Source organism: Podarcis melisellensis, assembly GCF_964234715.1.
Source record: "Podarcis melisellensis genome assembly, chromosome: 6".
In the NCBI taxonomy this organism is placed as follows: Eukaryota; Metazoa; Chordata; class Lepidosauria; order Squamata; family Lacertidae; genus Podarcis; species Podarcis melisellensis.
Window position 1 is genome coordinate 6,571,331 of NC_138538.1, and position 17,893 is coordinate 6,589,223.

At 47.9% G+C, this 17,893-nt stretch overlaps 1 protein-coding gene across 3 annotated transcripts in view; it reads right to left on the reverse strand.

Annotated features, from left to right (window-relative positions):
- The window catches only part of RGS19 (regulator of G protein signaling 19), a 62,642-nt gene continuing 44,749 nt past the window's right edge, over window positions 1–17,893 (reverse strand). For all 3 annotated transcript variants that reach the window (XM_081917337.1, XM_081917336.1, XM_081917338.1), the window contains exons 3-6: window positions 16,361–16,500; window positions 6,834–6,908; window positions 1,605–1,839; window positions 1–734 (exon numbers count right to left, since the gene is read on the reverse strand). In XM_081917337.1, coding sequence (XP_081773463.1) covers window positions 546–734; window positions 1,605–1,839; window positions 6,834–6,908; window positions 16,361–16,500 — 639 coding nt within the window. In that variant the 3' untranslated portion in view covers window positions 1–545. The remainder of the gene's footprint in view (window positions 735–1,604; window positions 1,840–6,833; window positions 6,909–16,360; window positions 16,501–17,893) is intronic.

Genomic DNA, 17,893 nt, shown 5'->3' on the forward strand with positions numbered 1-17,893 from the left:
TTTGAGATCTGCCACGGAAACAGCTCTTTTTTTTTTTTAAACAGGGAAAACCGAACAAAACAGAAAAAAGACAGGAAGAACAATATTCAGAAGATGTGGATTTTGGCCTTTTTCTTTTCTTTCGCCATGTTGCCCAGGATTCTCTTGCCCCCTCCCAACCCCCACCCCTCCCTGCACCAGTTGGCCGATTCCTTCCGTACTTTAGTTCTTCTGCGTGGTCAGCTAGCTTGCCAACCCGGATTCAGTAGTAAAAGCAGAGGCCTGAGTTTTGAGGTTCATGTGTCACCTTTCTGGCAGAAGAAGACGGGGCAGGTTTGCACAGAGCGAACTTCCTAGTAAGTTGGACCAGCAGCTTGTTGTTCAGAACTGAGGTGGTTTTACAGGATTTGGCCCAGAATGCCATTTCAGGTCCCTTGGTTCTGTAAGACCAAGTGGGAGGTCCATATATTTAAAAACCCCAAAGTTAACACCTGCCACATGAAAGGAGAACCGTCAATTCGTATTTTGCTTCTCTCTCCACCCTCCCCAGTGATGGTGGAAGGGGCTTAGGACTCCGAGGATGACCGAGAGACGCTCTGGAGCAGTGCTTTGTATACGGCCGAGTTCAGAAAACGGGGATAGGAGTCTCTATGCATGAGCGTGTAGATCTGTAGCTGTGCATCGTCGAAGGTGTGCGAGGACGGCTCCTGCATCTTGCGGTTGATGCCTTCGCGGACGCGGGAGTCCAGGCTGACCTGAGGGACAGGTGGGCGAGAGAAGCAACACACCTTTTAGGGGAAAGATGGAAAGCGAATCTGCTGGGGAGAAGGGCTGAGCGATGTCTGGTTTTCACCAGCTAAACATTGCGATATACAGTGCTACCTCTGGATGTGAACAGGATCTGTTCCGGAGCCCTGTTTGCATCCTGAGTAGAATGCAACCTGCATCTGCGGGTCACGATTCGGCGCTTCTGCACATGCGCGTGACGTCATTTTGAGCATCTGCGCATACGTGAGTGGTGAAACTTGGAAGTAACCCATTCCGTTACTTCCGGGTTCAACCTGAAGCGACTTTAACCCGAGGTATGACTGTACTGATTTTTCACAATGTCTGCAATAAGGAAGCAAGTGGGGTAATGTCCTGGAAACCGCTCCTACTTAGGGGTCTAAAAGCAACACATTTTTACTTATCTTTAACAAATTGTTACGACTGTTATTTTGCATTGCAGAGCAACAGGGGCGGCAGGAATCACGAGAAAAGGGATGGCCGTTTCTCCCCATGTCACGGTTTTTTACACAGCACACACACGTGATTCGGGAAATATTGCCATGTCAAATACTATGAAACCGTTATCATGATGTGGACTTCAAACCGATTTTGGATGACGTATCGATACATCGCCCAGCCCTACTGGGGACTACAGGGGAAATGGAAACATCAGCCAGGGGGAGGGAGGGAGGGAAGGAGCTGGGATAATAAAGTACATTATCAAATAACAGTTTTTAAGCATAGGTTGGGTAGCAATGATCTAGTTGAGATTCCTGCACTGTAGGGAGTGGGACTAGCTGACCCTTGGGACGGGACCCCTTCCAAGTCAATAATTCTAGCTGCAAAGGGACAGGTACCTCCTTGGGCGAAAGGATAGAGATGTAATCTTCGTAGATCATCCGAGCCTTCTCGTCGATGGCGTGTTTGTTGCACTCGCTTTTGAGTTCCTCGCAAGCCAGCCAGAAGAGCATGTTCTCCTCGCTGTACTCAGTCCGTAAGAATTCCCGGAACACGTTCCTGCCAGCTGGGTTCTTCATCAACTTGTCAAAAGACTGGGACCAGCCCTTGACTTCCTCAGTCGTCGGCTTGGCGCTGAAGGGGCAGCCCTCCCACCAGGCAGAGGCAAAGGCAGCGCAGGAGGAGCCGCAGGGAACAAGATGGGGGAGAAAAGGAGTTATTTCAGTCCCTTCAGCCTGCTCTCAAGAGTCTCCCCCAGTGTGCTTGCTCTGGGGGAGAGATTCTGTTTTGCATGCAGCAGGTCCCAGCCTGAATCCCTATCATCTCCAGGTAGGCAGGAAAGGTCCCCAGCCTGGAACCCTGGCCTACAATATGGAGCTAGGTACTGAGACTGTGGGTGGTGCTGTGGGTTAAACCACAGAACCTAGGGCTTGCCGATCAGAAGGTTGGCGGTTCGAATCCCCGCGACGGGGTGAGCTCCCGTTGCTCGGTCCCTGCTCCTGCCAACCTAGCAGTTCATAAGCACGTCAAAGTGCAAGTAGATAAATAGGTACCGCTCTGCCGGGAAGGTAAACGGCGTTTCCGTGCGCTGCTCTGGTTCGCCAGAAGCGGCTTAGTCATGCTGGCCACATGACCCGGAAGCTGTACGCCGGCTCCCTCGGCCAGTAAAGTGAGATGAGCAGCGCAACCCCAGAGTCGGCCACGACTGGACCTAATGGTCAGGGGTCCCTTTACCTTTACCTATGGTTTTCTTTGTAGGTGTGATTTTTCTTTTTCTTTTCTTTTTTATCTTTCTTTTTTGTTTTGCTTTGTCTTGTTCTGCTTTGTTTTGGATTTTATGTTTATAATCTATTTTTAAAAATAATAAAAACAAAAATAAAAACCAGGGTCAGAGGTCCTTTTACCCTTTACCTTACTGAGACTGCTGACAGGCAATGTGGAGCAGTGGTTAAAGCGTCCGACTAGGGTCTGGGAGGCCGGGGTTCAACTCCCCACTTGGCCATGAAGCTCGCTGGGTGTTCTTGGGCCAGTCACTCACTCACTCCCAGCCTAGCCTACCTCACAGGGTTGTTGAGGGGATATAATGGGTTGGGGAGAGAACTGTTGGGATATTCTGTTCCACCTTAAGGAACAGGCATGATTGTTGTGTGTCACATGTCTGTTTACACTCCAGCACAGCTTGCTGGGAACTTCCGTTTGTGTATAGCTTTTGCTTTAGCTTTCTTGCTTTGGACATGAAGGAGATCAGACATGTTTCCTTTTGTCCTGATGTACGCTGAATAAACTGCTTGCAAATAGGCTCACATAGCCTCTCCTGCCACTTCTTCTTGAGCAGTGTTTACTCTGCTGAGTAGCGTGCCCTAGCTTCTGAAGCTCAGCTCGCAGATTCATGCTGTATCAAGGACTGGAGTTTGACTGGCACACCGGCTGGTGGGCTGGTGCCAGGTGGGGGCCTGCCAGTTGCCCCCATTTCCTTGGCTGAATGCCAACAAGAACTACATCACCTTGAGCTCCTTGGAAAAAAAGGTGGGCTATAGAGGTGAAGTTTCTGCTTTGCAAGCAGAAGGCCTCATATTCAATCCTCAGCATCTTCATTTACCGCTGACAGCAGCCCTGCCCCAAATCCCAGAGCGCCACTGCCAGTCAGTATAGACAGCACTGAGCCATATGGATGGCGGCTAACAGATTGAGGTTGACTCCTGACAAGACAGAAGTACTGTTTTGGGGGGACAGGGGGCAGGCGGCTGTGGGGAATTCCCTGGTCCTAAATGGAGTAACTGTGCCCCTGAAGGACCAGGTGCGCAGCCTGGGAGTCACAGCTGTCCATGGAGGCGCAGGTTAATTCTGGGTCCAGGGCGGTTGTCTACCAGCTCCATCTGGTACGCAGGATGAGACCCTCCCTGCCCACAGACTGTCTCGCCAGAGTGGTGCATGCTCTGGTTATTTCCCACTTGGACTACTGCAATGCGCTCCATGTGGGGCTACCTTTGAAGGTGACCCGGAAACTACAACTAATCCAGAATGCGGCAGCTAGACTGGGGACTGGAGGCGGCTGCCAGGACCACATAACACCGGTCCTGAAAGATCTGCATTGCCTCCCAGTACGTTTCCGAGCACAATTTGAAGTGTTGGTGCTGACCTTGAAAGCCCTAAATGGCCTTGGTCCAGTATATCTGAAGGAGCGTCTCCACCCCCATCGTTCAGCCCAGACTGTGAGGTCCAGCTCCGAGGGCCTTCTGGCGGTTCCCTCATTGCGAGAAGTGAGGCTACAGGGAACCAGACAGAGGGCCTTCTCGGTAGTGGCGCCCGCCCTGTGGAACGCCCTCCCTTCAGATGTGAAGGAAATAAGCAGCTATCTTCTCTTTAGAAGACATCTGAAGGCAGCCCTTTTTAGGGAAGTTTTTAATATTTAATGCTGTATTGTTCTTAACACTCGATTGGGAGCCGCCCAGAGTGGCTGGGGAAACTCAGCCAGATGGGCGGGTTGTAAATATAAATAAATTATTATTATTATTATTATTATTATTATTATTATTATTATTATTATTATTATCATTATCATCATCATCATCATCACATCAGGGTTTTCCAAACATGGGTCTCCAGCTGTTTTTAGACTACACCTCCCATCATCCCTGACCACTGGCCCTGCTAGCTAGAGATGATGGGAGTTGTAGTCCAACAACAGCTGGACACCCAAGTTTGGGAAACCCTTGGCAAAATGGACCAGGGGACTAACTCAGTGTAAGGTAGCTTCCTACGCTTTAACTACAGTTCTGAAAAACCAGCTTGCAGGACTGCACTAGGCCCTGAGTTACAGCAAGCTCACACATGGTCACTGACTTTCTGAAGATCCATTTATGGCTTTTTAATGTGCAAAAGGGGCAGAGATATTCCACACACACCCCACCCATGTCTCATGTGCTTCTTTCCTCTCTCTCTTTATGAATTTCATCCTTTTTACTGGATTGCTATTTTAACTGCAAGACAAAGTCTTGAAAATTAAAATGGAAAGAGCAAAGGATCTAGAAACCTCACCCCCTCTGGCCAGCTGAACTCTGGCCCTATCCCACCCTCCGACTCCGAACGTTGCTGAGATTTCATCATGCACCCACCTTTGAGCTTATTAAGGACTAGAAACATGCTTTTTAAAAAACAAAACATAGAATGTAGAACTCTTGATTATTATTATTATTAAAAAATTAAGTCTGCATACAAGACTCAACATCTATACATGCAGTTGTGCTTTATCTTGATTGTCCTAAAAAGATTCAATAAAGTCTGTAATAGAAAAGAAATTTGTCTTCCCTAACATAGAACCCCCCAGATGTTTGCAAGTACAGCTCACACCAGTCCCAGCTGTCACCACTGGGGAACCAGCATCACACTGGGGAAGCCTGTGTTCTAAGCTAATACCAATTTATTTGGGGAAAGGCTGTAGCTCAGCAGTACAGGATCAGCTTTGAATGCAGGGGTCTCCAGGCAGGGATGGGATAGTCGCTTCCAATATGTGTAGACAATATTGAGCTAGATGGATAAATTGGTGGTCTGAGTGAGGCACCTTCCTATTTTCCTTTGCTTCCAGAGGGCCAAGTCAAGCACCTTAAAAACCCACTTTCGGGGGGGAAGTCCCATCAATGAAAGAATGGCAAATCAGATTTTGTGAATCTATATATATATCTGGCAAGATTCACAGCATTCTTAAGGGGACAATCGGCCCAAAAATTAGTAAAAGAATGGGATTGTGTTAAAGAATATATGAAAAAACATTGTTCTGGAGTAAGTATATTGGTATGTAATGAATGAAGCTTTGCAGGGTTAAAGAAATTGAAAAATGGTGCAAGAGGTATAAAGATAGAGGTAATCTACACTAGACACAACAATACGGAAAGATTAAAAACTATGAGGTCTCAGAACAAAGGAAGGAAGTCAATATGTGTGTATGTATGTAACGATTAGTATGATAATATGGTTTTGTTAGAGGGTGGTGCTGTGGGTTAAACAACAGAGCCTAGGACTTGCCAATCAGAAGGTTGGCAGTTCGAATCCCCACGATGGGGTAAGCTCCTGTTGCGCGGTCCCTGCTCCTGCCAACCTAGCAGTTTGAAAGCACGTGCAAGTAGATAAATAGGTACCGCTCCGGCGGGAAGGTAAACAGTGTTTCCGTGCACTGCTCTGGTTCTCCAGAAGCGGCTTAGTCATGCTGGCCACATGACCCAGAAGCTGTATGCCGGCTCCCTCGGCCAGTAAAACAAGATGAGCGCCACAACGGACTGGACCTAATGGTCAGGGGTTCCTTTATCTTTACCTATGGTTTTCTTTGTAGGTGTGATTTTTCTTATTGTTTTCTTTTTTCATCTTTGTTTTTTGTTTTGTTTTGTTTTGTCTTTTTTGTTCTGCTTTGTTTTGGACTTTATGTTTGTAATCTATTTTTAAAAATAATAGAAACAAAACAAAAACCCACTTTCAGCCCATGCAAGCTAGCTCAGTCTTTAAGAGCACGAGACTCTTAAACTCAGGGTTGTGAGTTCAAGTCCAAGATTCCTGCATCTCACGGGGTTGGACTAGATGACCCTCATGGTCCCTTCCAACTTTACGGTTCTATGATGTCAGTGTACTTAACTCTCCCACTGAAAGTGATCAAACTTGGAAGGCACTTCATCACTTTAGCTGGGTCATGCACTTTTTGTGTAGAGATTTACCTCCGCTCCCCACAGCTCCAAAGGAGCCCGGAGGAAACCTATCAACGGATAAAAACCAGTCGCTTAAAAAAAGCCACTAAAATGCATCCGTAAAAACCAGTGAACAGTGCCACAGCCATTAAAAACCCTATAAAAACCAGAAAAGAACAACAGGACCTCAGTAGAATCTCAGAAAACTAAAGTTAACTCCCCAAACATTTGCCAGGGAACGGTGGTTCTTTCGTATCTCCAGAAAAACAAACAAGCCGAAAGACAGACCTGTTGAACTTGCCCATCTGGGGAGTAAATTGTTTTGGTGAGGGTGCCACCACCAAAAAGGCCCTGCCCATTGTCCTGGCAATTCCTCAGCATGGCTCGCTATGGACAGGTTGAAGGTGAAAGTTCTGAGTGCACAAGAGCTGCCACCATGGCAAAGAGTGAACTCACCAGGCTTCACAGTTTGGAATGGGCTCCAGTTTGGTGTCTCGCGATGCCCTCCACGCCCGCTCACGATCTTCATTCCTAGTATCAAAATGAAAAGATTGCAAATAGGGCATCAAGAATGAAGTTATGGAGAAGCTTCCAACATATGCACATGCTTCCTTATGAATGAATTTTATTATTTCGGTCACAGACCAGTTCCAGCCCACGTACAATATCAAGGAAGTCATAAAACACAATAGGGATACATTTGAATTTGCAATTAGGTATAACAGGGACAATACAGATATAGCAACAGTTAAAAATATATATAAATTAAAACTTAGTCCCTAACATATAACCTAAAATTATCATTTAAAACCGTAACCGTTATGATAGCACAGCTTGTTCCCCAAGTTTTAGGCCAATTGCACAGAATTTGGCTACCCTTAAACGTGATCTCAGGATCCTTGTCCTCTGCCAGGGATTTTAGACACTGAAGTTCGGATTCATTTGGAGATTTTTGCATAGCAGGGGTGATAAATACTGAGTGTATATCCCCGTAGAAACGGCAGTGTAACAAGGCACACCCTACCTTTTGAGTAAAGTTCAAACTACATGTTAATCAGAGTTGATTCTACGCATTGCCTCCTCCCCAAAACCCAAACCCAACTGGGGAAAGCTGCTTAACCCCTTTCCACTCCCCCCCAACAAGTGTAAAAGCACCCAGGGGAGGTCCGTTTTGAGCTGAAAAATGACGAGGGAGAGATTGATTAAGCACCTTGCACCTTTCTGCACAGATGCAGCTCACGCCAGGGCTGCTGTGTTTTGAAAACGAAGCAGAGAGAGAGAGAAAAGAATGGATAAACTCCACATCAGAGGCAGACTGAGACTCAAGAGCTTATATATATATATAGGAAACTTAGGGAAGGAAATGTGCAGCTGTCTTTACCAAAGCTGACCAGTAGAGGTCAGTGTTCTCTCACAGTTAAAGAAGGCAACGGTGTCACTGGCAAATATAAGAAGTTTGAAGGCTGCTCCAGGGAGTGAAACTTTTTACCGCTATGTTGGCTTGGAGGTGATGCCCACAGCCAAAGGAAGACAAGCATGAACTGTAACTGTTAGAAGTCGCTGGACGAGACAAGTGTCTGAAATCTTGGAGTGCAGCTGCCAGTCAGTGTGGACAATACTGAGCTGGGTGGACCAACAGTCCAGATTCCTATTTTTCATTATACTTATTGTTTAGTCAGGTCCAACTCTCCTTGTGCCCTCCATCTTTCCCAATACAGACTATAAGGACCTTTGCTGGCAAGGTGATGTCTCTGCTTTTTAAGATGCTGTCTAGGTTTGTCATATCCCAAGCTTATTCCAAAAGAGCCCCTTTTCCTGCTGTCCAGTCCTACTCTCAGCTGTTCCCCTGCGATGTTCGCCTGCCTGGGCAGCTATGTACAAGACAGGATTTTCAAAAGCGGGGCAGAAAAGCTTTAAATTGCCAAATTTCCCTCTTCTACCTACAAAATGAGCCCTGCTCTCTTCTGCATCAACTCCAGTGTTAAAAGTCTCAGTACAATTCATAGAATCATAGAGTTGGAAGAGACCACAAGGGCCCTCGAGTCCAACCCCCTGCCAAGCAGGAAACACCATCAGAGCACTCCTGACATATGGTTGTCAAGCCTCTGCTTAAAGACCTCCAAAGAAGGAGACTCCACCACACTCCTTGGCAGCAAATTCCACTGTCGAACAGCTCTTACTGTCAGGAAGTTTTTCCTAATGTTTAGGTGGAATCTTGTTTCTCGTAGTTTGGAACCATTGCTCCGTGTCCGCTTCTCTGGAGCAGCAGAAAACAACCTTTCTCCCTCCTCTATGTGACATCCTTTTATATATTTGAACATGGCTATCATATCACCCCTTAACCTCCTCTTCTCCAGGCTAAACATGCCCAGCTCCCTTAGCCATTCCTCATAAGGCATCGTTTCCAGGCCTTTGACCATTTTGGTAGCCCTCCTCTGGACACGTTCCAGTTTGTCAATGTCCTTCTCTCTGTGCTGACCAGGGAACAGCTGACCAGGGAACAGCAGAAAAAGGGACTCTTTTGGAAGAAGCATGGGGTACAAAGTTAATGAAAAATTATCTGGACCAACCCCTGCTGCTTGGCTGATCGGGGGGAGGGTATGGTGTGGGGCATGTGAGACTAGGCAGTGGGCCAAAAGCAGCCTTGGGAGCACAGGTTGAACAAGAAATAGAGGGGGGAAAGTATGTTCTTTGGAGTTAATGCATAGTGCCTGGAGTATGTGCATATTGCCCAGACAATGTACACGACACAGCCGATATTATGCACATTACCCAAGGCCTGTTGGGGATTGTCCATAATGACCAGGAAATCCACATAATATACTCTTCATGGACAGATTATGTGCACCTTCTCCATTAGGCTCAGCGAATGTGAATAATGGCCAGGTGTTAATGCACATTGAGTTGGAACGTGGGTGGCGCTGTGGGTTAAACCACAGAGCCTAGGACTTGCCAATCAGAAGGTCGGCGGTTCGAATCCCCGCAATCAGGTGAGCTCCCGTTGCTCGGTCCCTGCTCCTGCCAACCTAGCAGTTCAAAAGCACCTCAAAGTGCAAGTAGATAAATAGGTACCGCTCCGGCAGGAAGGTAAACGGCGTTTCCGTGTGCTGCTCTGGTTCGCCAGAAGCAGCTTAGTCATGCTGGCCACATGACCCGGAAGCTGTGCGCCGGCTCCCTCGGCCAGTAAAGCGAGAGGAGCACCGCAACCCCAGAGTAGGTCATGACTGGACCTAACGGTCAGGGGTCCCTTTGCCTTTACCTTTAATGCACATTAGCAGCTCAACTTACATTCCCCATAGCACACACAAAAACATCTGCTGACTGATTAATCTGAGCATCTTTCTAGTCAGTCTTATATATATATATATATAAAATCACACTCTAGACATTTTGCCTATTAAAGTTTGCACCCTTGATTCAAACATAAAAGATGTTGGCAGCCTCCTCTGTGCCTGTGGCAAGCGACTGTAGGCCTGAGTTGCTTCAACTTCCTTTTTTTAAAGAAAAAGAACTTTCGCTCGAAGCCCCACAGGAGCAGCAGTTCCGGTGTGCAAATTTCATCTTTTTCTCACTCCCCTTCTGCCCGGCAGCCTGAGAGCATCTACTATACAGGAAAAGAATTAACACAAAGATATGCCGCTGTCAAAGGAAGCCACACTGAGTCCAAATGTGACCGCAGGCTTATCTTGCTGGGACTTGGGGGAGAGACAGACAGAGTGGCAGATCCTAGTCCAACTGCAGTGGCTACCAATTAGTTTCCGGGCCCAATTCAAAGTGATGGTTTTGACCTATAAACCTTAAACGGCTCACGACTGCAATACCTCAAGGACTGCCTCTTTCTATATCAACCTACCCGGACCCTGAGATCATCTTCTGAGGCTATTCTTCGTGTGCCCCCTCCTCAATAGGTCAGGAGGGTGGCAAAACGTGAACAGGGCCTTCTCTGCAGTGGCTCCCCATCTGTGGAATGCTCTCCCCAGGGAAGTTTGCCGGGCACCTTCATTATACACCTTTAGGCACCAGGCAAAAAAATGTTCCTTTTTAACCAGGCCTTTGGTTGATCTGTTTTACATCCTATACCCTTTTAAAATGTGGCTCTTTTCTGGGGGGGGGGGGGTGTTATTGAGTTGTTGTTTTTATTCTGATTATATACCGTATGTTGTTATTTTTTCTGTGAACTGCCCTGAGACCTCCAGGTATAGGGCGGTATATAAACTCAATCAATCAATCAAGATCAAAATAATGCAGCCTGGAGGTGAAGGGCTTTGTTGCAGCAATGTCTGAGAAGGACCCGAGTTCAATTTCCAGTTAGGGCTTGGAGTGTTCCCAGTCTGAAACCGTGGAGAGTGGCTGCCAATCTGTGCAGGAAGCACTGAGTTATGTGGACCAACAGTCTAACTCTGTGTAAGGAAATGTTCTCTGTTCCTAGCCGAAGATGTGAAGAACAGGTCTTTCTCTGTATCCCACTCAAAATGGGAGTGTGGTCAGTGGTGGCTGGAGACAGGGTCTTCTCTGTGTTGTTGTTGTTTAGTCGTGTCCGACTCTTCGTGACCCCATGGATCACAGCATGCCAGGCCCTCCTGTCTTCCACGGCCTCCCGCAGTTTGGTCAAACATCAGGGTCCCAACATCAGGGTCTTTTCCAGGGAGTCTTCTCTTCTCATGAGGTGGCCAAAGTCTTGGAGCCTCAGCTTCACGATCTGTCCTGTGAGCACTCAGGGCTGATTTCCTTCAGAATGGAGAGGTTTGATCTTCTTGCAGTCCATGGGACTCTCAAGAGTCTCCTTCAGCACCATAATTCAAAAGCATCAATTCTTCAGCAATCAGCCTTCTTTATGGTCCAGCTCTCTCTGCGGTGGTAATCAAGTTATTAGACACTTTGCCCCATGGGATTTGGGCGGCTCCCTCTCTTGCTGCTTCCACAATCCCAGCATGTTCACGCTTCTGTCTTAGCGACGTCTACGCTGTTGCTTGGTCAAGTCCACAGAATGGAAGACGGCAGGATCCCCAAGGATGTGCTCTACAGGGAGCTGGCCTCCAGCAGCAGGTGTGTTGGCAGGCCAACTCTGCATTACAAAGTTGTCTGCAAATGGCTGGCAACACCAACCCCACCATGTGGGAATCCCTTGCAGATGACTGCAGTGCCTGGAGACAGTCAGGTTGTGAATCCGTCACAGTGACCAGAGGAGGAATAACCACTGGGAGGAGCGCAGAAGGAAGAAAGGCCATGGTGCAAAAACCAGGCCCCTTCCTCTGCCCCAGCTGCAACAAAGCATGTCTCTCCTATACAGTGGTGCCTTGCAAGACAAAAATAATCCGTTCCGCGAGTCTCTTCATCTTGCGTTTTTTTCGTCTTGCGAAGCAAGCCCATTAGCGGCTTAGCGCTATTAGTGGCTTAGCGGGCTTAGCGGATCAGCTGATAAGCAACTTAGCAGATCAGCTGATAAGCGGCTTAGCGGATCAGCCGTTAAGCGGCTTAGCGGATCAGCCGTTAAGCGGCTTAGCGGATCAGCCGTTAAGCGGCTTAGCGGATCAGCCGTTAAGCGGTTTAGCGGATCAGCCGTTAAGCGGCTTAGCGGATCAGCTGTTAAGCAGCTTAGCGGATCAGCTGATAAGCGGCTTAGCGGCTTGGGAAAAAGGGGGGGGAGGAAAAAAAACCCTGCAGGAACTCGCAAGACATTTTCGTCTTGCGAAGCAAGCCCATAGGAAATTCGTTTTGCGAACCACTTCCAAAACGGAAAACCCTTTCGTCTAGCGGGTTTTCCGTCTTGCGAGGCATTCGTCTTGCAGGGCACCACTGTATCGGTCTCTACAGCCACAGCAGGCACTGAAAGTCTCCAACGGTTTGACTTCACCTGCAAAGGTGCACTCCTCCATCGTCTCCCGAGAAGAGAAGTATGCCAACAACAGTACAGTACAGACTTCCTTATTCTGGCAGAGATTTGCCTTGCCAGGTAAATAATGTTGTGATTTGATGATGTGTTTTTAATCTGCCGTGCCTGTCTCTGTTCTATTCTGCTGCTCCTGCGGTTTTATTGCAAGATTGCAATTTTAAGTGATGCAAGCTGCCTTGAGTAAGTCCATATGCATCAGAAGGGCAGGGTAAAAAACAACTACAAGTGTCTTATCAAATAAATAAATTCCTGGGGACAGATTCCCAAGGAAGGGTCCAGCTGCTCCACACTGGGAGAAGAAGGAGAAATTCTGGGTAGGTCTCACGTTTGTGAACTGGTGGGCACAGACAGAATCTGATTTAATCAAAAGGGTTTAAAAATAGGGAACAATTTGAATTTTAAAAGCTCACATAAAAGAGCAACTCCCCTCTGAGGAATGGTTGCAGCATTTGGGCCTCTTTATTTTTGAGATGGGAGACATCATAGAATTGTGGAGTTGGAAGGGACCCCAAGGGTCATCTAGTCCAACCCTCTGCAATACAGGGATCTCAACTAAAGCATCCCTGACTCGTGGCCACCCAACGTTTGCTTAAAAACCTCCAAGTAAGGAGAGTCCACAACCTCTTGTGGGAGACTGTTCCACTGTCAAACACCTCTTACTGCCAGAGAGTTTTTTCCTGCCATTTCGTCGGCATTTCTTTTCTTGTAACTTGAAGCCACTAGTTCGAGTCCTACTCTCCAGAGCAGGAGAAAACAAGCTTGTTCCCTCTTCCCGGTGACAGCAGTTGAGATATTTGAAGATGGATATCGTATCTCCTCTGTCTCCTCTTTTCCAGGCTAAACATACCCAACTCTTTCTGGTTTCTAGACTACGGTTACCAGATTTTTTTCAATAATTTGGGGACACTTTTTTTTTTTTAGCTGAGTAGCAACAGGGAGTCAGTAGTGGGGATGGTGAGGCAAAAGACCCTGGGCCCAAGCACACCATGCATATTGTATAAAGGTGCAAAGCCCTTCTTTTGCACCCTGTGAAACATAAATGCGCAGTTTTTTAAAAAACTGGGCAATGGCGTGCCGCCTGCCCGTGACTCCCAAGCCTTCCCTGATCTCCTTCCCTCTTCCCCCTTTGTTTTGACAGATCGAGGGAGGCTCGGGAGTCACGGGCAGGCGGACGCTGCCCAGTTTTTTAAAAACTCTTGTTTTTAAATTTATGTTTAATTTATGTTTAAATTTATGTTTAAATTTAAATTTATGTTTCTCAGGGTGCGAAAGAAGGGCTTTGCACCTTGCCTGGCAGAGAAACCGCGTGCCTTGCACTCCTCCTGGGCAACGGCTGCCCGCCCGTGACTCCCCTGATCTGTCAAAACGAAGGGAGAAGGGGGCAGGAGATCCGTCTTTCCAGACGTCCCCGGTTCACCTTTGGCAGTGGCGGCGGCAGAGAGTAGCGAGCAGCTCCTGAAGCCAGCCAGAGCCAACTGCGCTACCAGGCTGGCTCTGGGCTGCTGAGGCTGCCGCTGCCACGTTTCGTGGGGACAGATTTGCAAATCCGGGGACGTCTGGTAAACCTATTCTAGACCCTTGATCATCTTAGTTGACCTCTGCACACATTCCAGCTTGTCAATAGCCTTTTTAAATTGTGGCACCCAGAACTGGACACAGGATTCCAGGTGTAAGACTGAATAGAGCAATGCTATGACTTCCCTTGATCTGGACACTGGACTTCTGTTGATGCAGCCTAGAATAGCATTAGCTTCGTTTTGCTGCTGCGTCACACTGCCTTGGGGCCAAATACAGTCCTCCAGGCCATGGGTATAGCCAGGAATTTTGCTGAGGGGGTGCAGGACCTTTGAGGGGGGGCAGAACTGAGCCATCTGCGACTTGATTGGTATTTTTATTAATTTACTTGATCTACAGAGGGCAGCAGCACCCCGGCTATGCCTATGCTCCAGGCTTTTCTACTGGGCCCTTGGGCTTTTCTGCAAGCCACACTCCTCTCCCCGGGCCACACTTCACCAGCCCTGCATTGCCCCCTTCCTTGAGTGTTTTCACCTGGCTGAAATGTGCCCCTGAACTCTGACAGTACCTCTTGCTCACCTGGGAACAGAGGACAGAAGTGTGCAGATGTCTGTAGGAAGTAGCCAGCTACAGAAAGGCAAATTTCACATTCGTCGCTTTGCTCTCACACACCCCCCCTTTTGCTTCTGGCCCTGCCCATTATTGGCGTGTGGCCCCCAGAAGACTGCACGGAAGGGAATGTGGCCCTTGCGCTGCATGAGAATCCAAGAACGACAAGCGCAACGCAAATGGGAGACAGGGCTCAGTGGCAGACTAGGGAAATAGCAGCATTTCCTAGAACAGATTGTGGGGAAAATCAGCCGTGCAGAATATCCTAAATCCGAAACACAAACACGCATCCGAACCCAAACAAAACTGAACACCCGGAGCTTCCGAGGGCCTCGGCACTCTGTGAGGCACAAATACCAGACCATCTGCTCAAGATGGTGTTTACACTTGCTTTGTTAAATACTCCTCCAATTAGCCACCAGCTATAAACAAAGCTTAAGCACGTGGCTCCTCCGAAACGCGGCAGCTGAACATCAGGCAGCAGAAGGAGAGGGAACCTCCAAAACTTGCCCATAAGAAGAGACCAGTGGCCCATCTAGTCCAGCAACATGTTCTCACAGTGGCCAGTCAGATCCCTGTGAGGAACCCAGAAGTAGGATTTGAATACAAGACCACCCTCCCCTCCTGTGGTTTCCAGCAGCTGCCTTTCAAAATCATTCCTGCGTCAGACCATGGAGGCAGAACAGAGCCACCACCACAGTGATCAATATCCCTCCCCTCTACAAATTTGTCTAATCCTCTTTTAAAGCCATCCAGCTTGGTGGTCATCAACACCTTCTGCAGTGGCAGGGAGTTCCATAATTTAACTGCGACGAAGAACTTTCCTTCCTCTCTCCTGAACCTTTGTTCAGCTTCACTGGATCTCCCCGAGTTCTAGCTTTCTAGAGGAGTTAACCTTTCGTATTTTGCTTTTCGAGAGTACTCTGCATTCGACTGCATTGACACTGTTCTAAGTATCCAAGCAGGTTTGCTAGGCATGACGTTTCAAAAACATAATTTCCAATAATATAAGAATGCATTCTGAAGGCTGCAAAAAAATTTTTTAAAAAGTTTTTTTGCTGCGTGTTTGGGTTGTTAAAAGCAGTAGGGCGTCACTGCTGGAACAGAAAGTCACTGCATGACTTGACAAAATAGGATGGGTTCAGTTAAAAGCTGTCTTTGAAGAAGCTTTTAAAAATATGCTGTATGGGATGTTAAATGTTTGTCTTCCCCCTGTTGTGTTTTAGAATGTATTTATGTATAAGTACTTCAGTGTAAGATCTGTTGGGTGGCGAGTGACTAATAAGTCAAATAAATGAATAGTGTTATGAGGGAGAAAAGGACTTCTCTATCCACCTTCTCTGTGCCATGAATTATTTCATAAACTGTTATCGATCTTCCTCGCCCTTTTCCTTAACGAATGATAACCTATCGGCTTCCTCTTCCATAGTTTCAAACCAAAATTAGCTGACCCTGCCCATCATTGGTTCGCTCACCACCTATGATTAGACTCCTGCTAATTGCAATGGTTACACGGGATGCGGGTGGCGCTGCGGGTTAAACCACAGAGCCTAGGACTTGCCGATCGGAAGGTTGGCGGTTCGAATCCCCACGACGGGGTGAGCTCCCGCTGCTCGGTCCCAGCTCCTGCCAACCTAGCAGTTTGAAAGCACATCAAAGTGCAAGTAGATAAATCGGTACCACTCCGGCGGGAAGGTAAACGGCGTTTCCGTGCGCCGCTCTGGTTCGCCAGAAGCGGCTCAGTCATGCTGGCCACATGACCCGGAAGCTGTACGCCGGCTCCCTCGGCCAGTAAAGCGAGATGAGCGCCGCAACCCCAGAGTCGGCCACGACTGGACCTAATGGTCAGGGGTCCCGTTAACCTTCAACCACAGTGGGCACCAGCCTCCACCGGCCCAGGCCCTATGACACAGGCACAGGTAGGCAGTGTCCAACCCCCCAACCCGCCCCAGTTCGTTCCACGTACCATGAGCAGCTGCAGCAGCAGCACCAGCAGAAGCAGCAGGGGTTGTTGCGTCGGTGGTTGCTGGTGCGTCGCAGTACTGTCGGAGAGGTCTCATGCTGGGACATTGGAAGGGGTCTCCCCGCGTACTCTGGCTCTGGGTACTAGGGAAGGAAGCAGAAGGACATGGAGCAAGCCTGTTTTCTCCTTCTCCGGACTCAAACCGACAGATTCAAGTTACAAGATTCTGCTCTGGTCAGACCTCACCTGGAGTACTGTGTCCAGTTCTGGGCACCACAGTTCAAGAAGGACACTGACAAACTGGAACGTGTCCAGAGGAGGGCAACCAAAATGGTCAAAGGCCTGGAAACGATGCCTTATGAGGAACGTCTAAGGGAGCTGGGCATGTTTAGCCTGGAGAAGAGGAGGTTAAGGGGTGCTATGTCAGCCATGTTCAAATATATAAAAGGATGTCACATGGAGGAGGGAGAAAGGTTGTTTTCAACTGCTCCAGAGAAGCGGACACGGAGCAATGGATCCGAACTACAAGAAGGAAGATTCCACCTAAACATTAGGAAGAACTTCCTGACAGTAAGAGCTGTTCGAGAGTGGAATTTGCTGCCAAGGAGTGTGGTGGAGTCTCCTTCTTTGGAGGTCTTTAAGCAGAGGCTTGACAACCATATGTCAGGAGTGCTCTGATGCTGTTTCCTGCTTGGCAGGGGGTTGGACTCGATGGCCCTTGTGGTCTCTTCCAACTCTATGATTCTATGATTCTATGAATTGTACTGAGACTTTTAACACTGCAGTTGAAGCAGAAGAGAGCAGGGCTCATTTTGTAGGTAGAAGAGGGATTCTAAGATTCCAACTCAACATTGAGAAGAACCTTCTGAGAGTAAGAGCCGTTGAAAGGTGGAACGGACTCCCTAATCCACTGGGAAGGATTGTGGGAGCCCCCGGAGCTGATTTGGGGAGGGGGGATTTGTGGGGAAACATGGAGATAGGATAAGGAGGGGAAGTGCCACTGCGCAAGAATAAATTGTCCCGCTCCTACAGACACATAGGTCATATTCACACCGTATGTTTAAAGCGCTTTGCAGGAAGCCACAACTGTTTAAAGTGGCTCGAAGTTTAAATACTGCTTTAAATGTATTCTTAGGGCCTGATTGTCATAGGCAGTATGAGCCTAGATGAATCATTGGTCTGACTCCTGTAAATCTAGGTGGTAACAAATTCTTGCCGAAACTTCACCAGAGCTGAATAGAATGGTACGTATACTAGCACTTATATTCCACCTCTGGGGCTAAACTTACCATTCGTAGTGGCACAACCACTGTTTGATCCAATGTTTTTGAGGGTGAATTTGTAGCTGACTGCCTGCACATTTGAGCGCATGTTAATTGCTATTAGAGGGCAAAGGGTTTTCCTTTCTACGGTAATGACGGGTTGTGCCCAAATTGGAGAAATTAAATAAAACTGTGGCTGTAGTCACATCACATCCCTTATGTACCTTTGTGTTCCTTCAGTCAGCAGAAGCCAAGAGTTTTTAACATGCACGTG